The sequence below is a fragment of the Psittacula echo genome, assembly GCF_963264785.1.
Source record: "Psittacula echo genome assembly, chromosome: 9".
NCBI lineage: Eukaryota > Metazoa > Chordata > Aves > Psittaciformes > Psittacidae > Psittacula > Psittacula echo.
Window position 1 is genome coordinate 15,558,094 of NC_137745.1, and position 10,294 is coordinate 15,568,387.

General features: G+C 43.6%; 1 protein-coding gene across 2 annotated transcripts; it reads left to right on the top strand.

The window, feature by feature from the left end:
• Positions 1-740: 740 nt before the first annotated feature.
• Positions 741-9,792, top strand: WNT5A (Wnt family member 5A). Of its 2 annotated transcripts, none has more exons than XM_080625683.1 (4): positions 741-835; positions 2,026-2,291; positions 7,050-7,346; positions 8,876-9,792. In XM_080625683.1, exons 1-4 carry the CDS (start codon positions 756-758, stop codon positions 9,361-9,363), a joined length of 1,131 nt encoding a protein of 376 aa, XP_080481809.1. In that variant the 5' UTR covers positions 741-755; the 3' UTR covers positions 9,364-9,792. The 2 variants fall into 2 exon arrangements, with proteins under 2 accessions (XP_080481809.1, XP_080481810.1); XM_080625684.1 differs by having other exon boundaries at positions 7,050-7,342; positions 8,905-9,792.
• Positions 9,793-10,294: the final 502 nt, after the last annotated feature.

Genomic DNA, 10,294 nt, shown 5'->3' on the forward strand with positions numbered 1-10,294 from the left:
CTGATACCTCCCCGGGCCGGTACCGGGCCCGGGGGCTGCCGTCGGGGCTGTCGCCGCGGCGCCAGCGCGGAGCTCGGGGCTGCCTCGGTGATCGCGGAGAGCAGGCGGCTGCAGCGAGATGCTTTAGGGGGCAGAGGGGGAGGGCGACGACCGTGCAGGAGCCGGCGGACCCCCCCCGGAGCCCCCTGCGGTACCGACCCCTCTTGGCACCGGCATCTCCCCCGTTCTCTCGAGCTCACTCTGCCAACCCGAAGGCACCTTTAGCTGGCCCGGAGCGTTTCGTGTCGACGGTGCTGGCTCCAGAGCGGGGAGCGATGGGGTAATGCCCTTCCCATGGCCCGCGGGTCGCGTATAGCCCCGGGTAGGGGGGATGGCTGGGGGGGGGAGCGGGGTCTCCCGTGTCCGGAGCAGTGGCCTCGTCCCGTTCGGCCGTTGGCGGGGAGCAGCGGGGCCTCGGGACAGGCGGGCGCGGATCGGTGCTGTGGCCGCCCCGGGAAGGCGGTGTCGGGGTTGGGGGTGGGTTCTGCCCGGTGGAGCGGGAGCCGCGACGTGCGCCTGGCTCCAGAGCATCGGCGGGGAGAAGTGCAGGCGAGTCAGAGTCACGTTAAAAGGGGCACGGGTACTTCCGTTGTTTAAACTTGAATGCTCGAAAATAGTATGAGAAGCAATAAACAGTCTGATCCTTTCTCTCCCCCCTCTAGAAATCCACTGCAGTATTAATCCAAGGAGGTGCTTTGGGGACAGTTGGCAGTACAATGGCTTCTCAGTACCTCGTAGTGGCTCTGGCCATTTTCTCTTCTTTTACCCAGGTTGTAATAGAAGCCAGCTCTTGGTGGTAAGCATCTTGTGTCGACTTGATTTTGAAAGGGGGTGTGAAGATTTGCTTGATTAAATATCTATTTACTTATTATGTATGTACTTCATTTCAGAGGGAGTACCACATGAACGAGACAGCAGGGGAGTAATGTTCTAGTTGTAATACATTGTGTAGTAAAATGAACGGGTCTCTGTCATAGTTGTAAATGTTCAACATCTCATGTTGTAAAATTCAGTTTTTAGAAAGTTGTACAGTAGATTCTCTGTGGATTTGATCATCCTTAAATGACTAGAACTGCCTCTCTTAAGAGTCATCTTGACTCCCTTAGATTAGAAATTTTGCATATATAAGCAAGAATGCTGATTTACAAGCATAGAATCACAGAATAGTTAGGGTAGTAAAAACTTTTGTTAAATTTTCAGTTTGAACTTTCCTGTAACATCAATGTTTATAAGTGTATTTTGTTACAAAGAAATACATTTAAATTTCTGCTTTGGCAAATTATCTATTTCTGTATGGTGTACGATGTTGGGAGTTCTTTAAATGGGTGTTTCTCTGCTGCTTCAAATTATCATTTTTGGATTAATGGTCACTTTTAAATTGAAATATGTGATGTGAAGAGCACTTTAAGAACAAAGAAAACAAAGTTGATTTTTGTTTACAGTGAATATACTTGTCTCTGTGTTTTTGTGTGGTTCGGAAGAAGCTAGGAGTAGTCTGTAGCAAGTTTGAAACTTCTGGCTTGTTAAAGGTTTCCCTGATTCTTTATAGTAGAACAGATTGAAAAATCCAAACTTAAATCTAAAAGGCATGTTAAAAGAACTTGGGGTTTGGGGGGGCTTTTTTTGGTTTTGTTTTATTTATTTTTCTGACCTTGCAGTTGTTGGGAACTGTTATTTTTACTACGTCCTTTTAAGTTGGTGAAGAACTGTCTAGATGCAAGTCTTCCGAGTCTGTTCTTACTTCAGTCTCTGATGTATTGTGATAACCACATGGCTGGGAACTAATAACTTCTGAACTGTCTTTTAAACAAAAGTTTCATATATAAGTATGCTTTTTCTTTTGTTTTGGTTTTTCTCACTTGTTAGCAAAACCAGGAGTTGTATACTCGTGTAAGATGTAGTTCTGTTTGGGATATATAGACTTTTTTTTTTTTTTACTTCATTTTTGAATCTTCTCTTTATTAATCCAAATCTTTCTTTATGCAGGTCTTTAGGGATGAACCCTATGAACCCCATGAACCCTGTTCAGATGTCAGAGGTATATATAATAGGAGCCCAGCCACTGTGTAGCCAGCTAGCAGGGCTTTCCCAAGGACAGAAGAAACTCTGCCAATTGTATCAGGACCATATGCAGTTCATTGGAGAGGGTGCAAAGACGGGCATTAAGGAGTGCCAGTATCAGTTCAGACATAGAAGATGGAATTGCAGCACTGTGGACAACAACTCTGTTTTTGGCAGAGTCATGCAGATAGGTAGGAAGCAACATCTTTATGATTAAACTCTTGTCTAAGGATATGTATGGTACATGCTGCATTGCACTTGGATCTCTTGCCAGGTTTCTTACTGAGTACTGTATACAATCAAGTGTTTTTAAAAGTTGGCAAAGGAGTTGAATTATTTTTAGCTGGAGGTGATTGCCCACCACTGTCCAGCCATGTATCTTGGAAGACAAAGTAAGAATATATATTTGCATATGGGAATAAAGGAGAAAGGAAAATGCATCTCTGAACTCTCCTTTTAGAAAACAGACAAAATGAAGGCAACCTAAAAGAACGAAAAGCAGCAGTGTCTTGTAAAATTAAAGATGTCCATGTCTAGTTGCAAAATTAGCGGCTGCATGATAAATTGCTCTTGGTCTGGAGGTTAACTGAAAATTGCTGTGCCCTCTGTTAGTGTTTATAAGCAATTTCTTCTTGTTTTTTTTTGATAGCAGATTTGGTAGCTTTTTTTCTTTTTTGAGAAAGGTAGGTTTACGTTAACATAATGTTAGCAGGGTAGTTTTTATGAAAGCAGTCCTAGCAGGACAAAATGTGTGATTGTCTTTGTAACTTGCCTTTAATGTAATCACATCGCTGGTAAGAGAGACAGATTCCTGTTCAACATCTTACCACAATTTGATGGGCACCCAACTCCTTCCCTATCAGATACTCTTTGAAATGTGCTTTTCCAGTGCTCATGTATTGCCTGCCTTTCCTGTCGCATCGTATTTTAAAGTCCTTGGCAAAATTTTAACCAGTGCTGTTGAACTAGGTCCATAGTGAAACCTTCCCCTGACTTTCCCAATCAGATTCCTGATTGTGTTTAAGCAACTAGGAAACGCCTATGTTTATGGTTGAAAGTTACGATTTTTTATGTAGTAATCAATACACTGAGAAACTCAGCAGTGCTTTTTAGTTTGAGAGGTAAAGCTTTTATATCCATGTTTTTCTGTCCTGCTTTAACAAAATAAAGTTTTAAAATCAGACTCAAGTTAGGTTTATCTGTAAATGGGCTAACTCCGGTTAAGGTTGAAGGAATACATCAATTCACATTTGGTCTCAATTTTTGTTAAAAGAAGTTTTTATTTGTAGATAGATAAATGGAAAAATATCTATTGCATAAAAGTGCCTAATTGGAACAGCTGATTTCAGATAAACAACCTTCCCTAAGATTTTTACAAGCACAGTATTAACCCCCCTCATAGAGTTTGTTTTTTTTACCCTACCCGAGCGAAAGTCTAAAAGCACATGAGACATGAAAGAAAGCTTTTTCTGTACGCCTTTCTGTTCTCATAATCCAACAAATGTCAGAAAACCAATCTTTTTAACATTTAGGCCTTCATCCTTTAGTCCTTATTTATTATCCAAGCAAGTGAAAATTAGCTTAAAGGAACTGTTGGTGTGAAGAAAGGTACAGGACTGGGCTCGCAATTTGTGGTGTCTGTCTCTGGAACAGAAGTTTCTGCCCTTCCCAAGCATGACAGATCTATTTAAAGGTGGTTTCTTTCAAGTTGATTAACTTTGCTGCGCCCTTCTGCTGAATATGACTGTATTAGCCGATGTCTACACAGCAATTCATCATGTAATTAAGGCACTTACTCTAATTGCAGATGGAAGCAAGGTTAATGGCCATATTCAACAGTTAAAGAGCCTAAAGAGTGTATTCACTAAGAACAAGAAAGGTGTTGTGGGTAACAGTTGTATTATTTCACGCTGACCTTCGGTAATGACCAGTTGCTCTTCCTCTGAGTCGAAGGAGAAATGGGTACTTCTAGAGCCTGATTTAGTTTTACTTCAGCCTGCGTACTCTGGCTTGTCAGGGACTGACAGATACTCCTTACTCTTGCTGAAGTGAGAAGATGGTGGTCAGGTTCTGAATGCATGTAGCTTAGGAGTATTTTGTCATCTGAGTTAAGGAGGCGTTGTCACTGACTGTGCACAGGAGAACCTAGGCCAGGCACTGACTGACAGCACAGTAATTACCCCAGTGTATAAATGGACAATCTTTCTTCCAGGATTTATCCTGCAAAGTTAGCTAAAGCTGTACAAATAAACCTAGCATTGGGTTTAGAAACTTGCTCTGTGGCTTATTGAACTGCAAAATTCTAGGGCTTTTGTTCTCTGCTGCTTTACTTTACTGCTGGTGCCCAGGGCAGGCCATGGTCCTTGCTGCCTTCCCTGCCTTGTGCCATCTCCTGGCTTTGGGGCCAGCCCAGGGCTGGCTGCGCTTAGGCTTTGCAAATACCTAAGTGCTAACATATAATAAAATAACTGGATCCTCCCCCAGCAGCTCAGTATAGTTGGGGTCCAGTTTATTCGTGCCTGCTGCCTGATGTTGAATGCTTTTAAAATACAAGACAAAGAGCATTTTGTATCTTATGTTCAGGTATATCTATAAAAAAACTGTTCTGTTCTTGCAGACTTACACATATCAAGTGTAAAGGGCAGGTCCTTGCTCTGTGGGTGGCTTCTTACAGTGTGTGTATACTGAACAGTTCCATTTCAATGTTTTATATATATGGGAGAGAGGGGACTCGAGTGTGTTTGGAATGTGTGTTTCCTTGCCATGGCTACAATAGAGAGAAATGTTGGACTGTGGGAAAAGACAGATATGTTTGACAGTGAAGGAAAGCACAGTTGTGCCTAAAGATTTAAAACAAAAATCAGAGTAACTCATCCATGTGGAACCATCACTCTTAATGTGTTCCTGGGGTCGATGACTTGAGGCTGTGTTGGCTTGCAAGCTGTGGGGGCTTGAAATCTACTTCAGCAGCTGATGCTATTTTATAGTTTGCCTAAATGTTCAAGGAGGAAACTTGGAGGGGCAACTACCTGTTCTGTACCCCAGCCTTTCCTTCTCCTTCCCACTTAGAGTAGGTTCTTTAAAGTATGCTCAAGGATAATAATGAAAACTAGTCCAAAAAAAGTCAGTTTTATGAGTTCAAATCCTGCAATAAATGGTGTAGTTAACCATGTAAAAGCATGAGCTAACTAAACACGAAAAAGAATAAAACAGAGCGGAAGAAGCGAGTCCTGCGGTCTGAAGCAGACCATGTTTCTTTCCTCTCAATCTAGTGGAAATTTTGCTTAAGAATTTAATCCAAAAATGTGTGTTACAGAGCAAATGGGAGCATTAAAATCTGTATGAGGTTCCCCCTGCTACAGTTTGCAGTGAATGCAAAGCATAAGTCACTGTATAAAGCCAAAACTTTTTTAAATGAAAAGGCTATTCATGTAACCCTTTATACCCATAATTCATGTTAAGTACTTCCATGAGCAGGTGTCTGTGAGGATAGACCATTGTAAGTAAAGGACCAAAGTGCTTCTCATCTTCCTTAAATCTGATCGAAGGATCAACATAAGACTTCTGATTTTACCCGTTGAAACCCAGCATCTATTACTACAATTAATCCAGCAGATGACAGCTGTTACATTAACAAAGCTGCTCTGAGCATGGTGTCATCTTGATGTTGAGTATGGACCAGACTACAAATTATTTGTGTTCCAAAAGTGCTCAAAAGTTCCTGTTCATATTTAACCTGTTATGGTAGGTCATGTACAAAGAGTTTCTGCCTCGAAATGTTGCTCCTTAAATAGATGTGACATGTCCAAAATGCAACCAAATTTTATAAGGGCCCGTGCTGTTCCCTAAGAAAAATCTTGTAAAATCAAGATTAAAAACTAGCTTGATCTATTGATTGGACTAAAGATTAGGAATAAAGCTTAACTCGTATACATTTAAAAAAAGAAATATGTAGTCTGTTCTCCATCATTCTGGGAATCTTGGAAAAGACCCAGTGGGATGCTGTATCTTAAGAAGAAAAACAAACTTTAAGTGAGCTCTCTGGTGCAAGTTTTGTGTTTTGTTTTTTCGCTTCTTTGAAAGCTTTTCTAGTTGTGGTCAGAACTTGTAGTGCCCTTGGAAAAGCAATAGGGGAAGTTGGGCTCTGAATAAAGGTGGGATTAGATTCTGTCAAGAGGGTGGTATGTGGCCATGTCTTATGCTGTGGGTATTGTAACTTTTTCTTCTGAAAGTTTGAAACTCGAGGTTTTCAATTTCCATTTAAGGACACCAGATGCAGGAGAAAACCTTCAAGGCTGCCTTGTGCCAAGGTTTTTTCCTTCCCTGTAATTTGTAAAGATGATTGCCCATGGACTCACTTGCCATATTCACATGTGCTAGAATGGGGGATACTAAGCAGCACAGGTTGTTGTTAGTTTTAAATAGCCTCCTACAGAAGTGTCTGGCTTATGCATAGTGTGGAAAGTTACGTGTTCTTCTGCTATGCATTTCCTTTGATACCAGGAGGGTTTGTAAAATGCTATAACTTTAAATAAATTGGAACAAGTGGGTGAAGTGCATAAATCGTGTTTGAGAAGTAGTAATTTAAGAACCAAACTTTTAAAAGTTGTATTTAACATCTCTTTTTTTCTGAAAGACAGAGTCTGTTTCCCTTTCTGCCCCTCACACGCAGGCACGGTTGCTTCTGCCTGGCTGGCATTGTGCTGCAGACCCAATTCACCTCCTTCCTCCCTGCTCCGTCATCCAACCATGAATGAGAAGCGACTCCTGCTCTTCACAAACACCTTGTGTGCTGTGGTGGATTGGTTTCACTTGGGTTTTTTAGACCTTTTGAGGAACATGGTTCAGGGTTACTCTACCTTTCAATAGGCAGATGAATTTTGGTGGCTCATCAGCAGGCAGGGAGTGAGCGGTGGGCTCTTCCCTAACACCACTGTCTTTCTGTGCAGGCAGCCGGGAGACGGCGTTCACCTATGCGGTGAGCGCAGCTGGGGTGGTCAACGCCATGAGCCGTGCCTGCCGGGAGGGTGAGCTCTCCTCCTGTGGCTGCAGCCGAGCGGCAAGGCCCAAGGACTTGCCCCGGGACTGGCTTTGGGGCGGCTGCGGGGATAACATCGAATACGGATACCGCTTCGCCAAGGAGTTTGTTGATGCCCGGGAGCGCGAGAGGGTTTACCAGAGAGGCTCCTACGAGAGCGCCCGCATCATGATGAACCTGCACAACAATGAGGCTGGGAGAAGAGTAAGTGGCTGTGAAATAGCAGCTCCCTCTGCCCCCATCCCTCCTTTCACGGGAAGATGTGCCTCGGCAGGGCATGGGGCAGTGCTGGGCCATAAATGGCCACCAAGCCTTGTGTCCATTTCAATGCGTAAACCAAGAAAACAGCAAATACAGGGTGTAGGTGGATGGGGAGTACATGAATTTGTGTTGTCTGACAGCCCAGTTGCCTTCCCCATGGGAGAGGATTGGGACCAGAGTGTGTTGTGTTTCCCTCTTTACTGTTTCATTGAAAGTTCCCTCTCACTGTGGATTCTCTGAGCAGCATTTCATTAGTTTGTATTTCCAACCAGGGCAGTATGCGTTGGAGGGAAGAGGGACACACTGGCCTTCCCAGGCTGGAATTGTGCCACAGAATTGTTCTGAGGTTTTTTTTCATCCTTGCTTTAAAAGGATGTGAAAAGCTCCTCCATACTATTAGAAAACACGGTCTTCTGTGGTTAAACATGTCTTTATGGTTTCTTTAATCTTGAAAATACCTTAAATGAATGGGTGTAAACTTTTTTTTTAATAGTCTGAACATGAAGAGCCAAAATCATTATTTTCCTGGAGCTTGAAGTGCCAGAAATAGTAGGCTGGAGACTTTACACTTGTGTTCTAAGGTGAAGAAGGATGAAAGATAATTGAAAATTAATAGTATTTAAATGTGAGAGGAGGGTATCTGAAAGCAATGGACAGGCCAATTTACTATTAGCAAGAAGAAAAATGACACTTTCACAGTTGCATATGGAGGCTGGAGCGGTTTTTTCCTTCCTCAGCTTCATCTTTGCAGTGCCATTTGGCAGCATTGATACTCTGTAACTGATGGGTGGAAGTTGTCTACAGTATCATCTAATGTGTCAGACCCCAGGATTTTTGGGGCAGTGTCAACACTCGCTTTTATTTCTATTTGTACAGGGCAAGTGACTGATATTTCCCTGCCAAAGCTTTGTAAAGAGGATATTGCTATGTAGCTCTGTCTCCCACCCATAGGTGTTTGGGGGTTTCTTCTTGGATGAAGTCTCTTTTGCAGAGCAGTATTTGGGATAGGAGGAGGATGCTGAGCCAAGAGTAGACAATCAGCTGCAGCCGAGCCAGAAGCAAGAGGAATCTTAACTCTTTCCCTAATTGCAGCCTTAAGCGGAGATCAATAGAGAGAGTAACTCAGAAAATAAAGGGATGTTTTACATTTCTCAATGAAACAGCAAAATCCTTCGCTGGCGTGAGACTGAATTCCTCAAACTTGACTGCAGCCTGACGCTGCTGTCTGGGCGCTGTGTGCTGCGGCTGCTGTCTCTGTGGTGGGGAGAGGATGGTGAGAGCACTCCTCTCCTCCTCCTAGCTAACAGGGTGCGGGAGGTGCACGCATGTTGGCTCTCTCGTGCTTCCTTCCCAGCATATTGCAGGAGGGAAGAGGGTGCTAGGGTGAATATTGTGGAGGGGCAAGAGGAAATGTGACAGAGGGAAGGAAATGAGGGGAATAAATGCATTCACAGCCATGCTAATCTTTCATCATTGTTTTTGCTTTCTCTCTCTGGCTTCTCCAGACTGTGTACAACCTGGCTGACGTGGCCTGCAAGTGCCACGGTGTCTCTGGTTCCTGTAGCCTGAAGACCTGTTGGCTGCAGCTTGCTGATTTCCGCAAGGTAGGCGATGCCCTGAAGGAGAAATATGATAGTGCTGCTGCCATGAAACTCAACAGCCGGGGCAAGCTGGTGCAAGTGAACAGCCGCTTCAATGCACCCACCATCCACGACCTGGTCTACATCGATCCCAGCCCTGACTACTGTGTGCGCAATGAGAGCACTGGGTCCCTGGGCACCCAGGGCCGCCTTTGCAATAAGACTTCGGAGGGCATGGACGGCTGTGAACTCATGTGCTGCGGCCGGGGGTATGACCAGTTCAAGACGGTGCAGCGAGAGCGCTGCCACTGCAAGTTCCACTGGTGCTGCTATGTGAAATGCAAATTGTGCACAGAGATTGTGGACCAATTTGTGTGCAAATAGGGGACGGACGAGGTGGGAGGAACTGCAGCTACCTGCCAGCAAGGGGTGCAGGCCCCTCTCCCTTCCTACAGGACTATCTCCAATTTATTTATAGAGTCCAACAAGTTGTCATCTTCTTTAAAAAAAAAAGAAAAAAGAGAAAAAAAAGAAAAGGCAGGGGGAAGGAAAATAAATAAAGAAAAAAATATAAAGGTTGCAAAGAGAAGTGCCTGGAAACCCTCTCTGCATCCATCCCAGAACTGTGTGTGGCTTATATTTTTGGCAATAACGGGGGAAAATCTGGGAATATTTATTTTACAAAGTAAAAAAAAAATAAAAATTTACTTTTCTTAAAAAACACTAGAGTAGTTTCAGGGGAAAATCCAACGTATCCCCATTTAGTCCCATGGGACGTAATACATGTGCAGTAGGCAGAGCAACCATGTAATGTGCTTGGGATGTTAGAACAATCCTTATGGATGTGAGGAATACACAGAGCTATGACTTCTAGTTTCAGACACTAGAAGTTATCAGAATAGGGCATATAAAGCTGTTAAGTACATTTAGCGCTCTGTAAATAAGTGGTATATTCATCACAAAGTGCGTTGTCAGTTGCATATCTGAATGTGCCCACTTGAATACGCAATGTCATCGAAGGGTAAAGAGCAAAGGATCATAGAGGCTTCAACTGCGCTATTCCTGAGTCACCATGTCTGGTTCCAGAACCTAACAAGACAAAAAAAAAGGAGAAAAAATCTGCCTTGATGAATAATGAAGATATTCTTCAAGGCAGGATTTGGCCTTATTAGCTAATTGTGACATTCAAGTGTCTCATCTTACAGAGCAGTGCTTCACTCCTGCTGAGGGTGGAGAGAGCCAAAATGCAGACTGCATGGGGCACTGTAGCCAGGCGGAGGGGAGCTGCAATGCTTGCAAGCTGTTTTTGGTCTCC

Bases quoted from the DNA above. Each gene is read 5' to 3' on its own strand.
- WNT5A (XM_080625683.1), top strand. From the start codon at position 756: ATGGCTTCTCAGTACCTCGTAGTGGCTCTGGCCATTTTCTCTTCTTTT. The intron at 836-2,025 runs GTAAGCATCTTG...TTCTTTATGCAG, and splicing joins ATAGAAGCCAGCTCTTGGTG to GTCTTTAGGGATGAACCCTA. The intron at 7,347-8,875 runs GTGGCTGTGAAA...CTTTCATCATTG, and splicing joins TGAGGCTGGGAGAAGAGTAA to TTTTTGCTTTCTCTCTCTGG.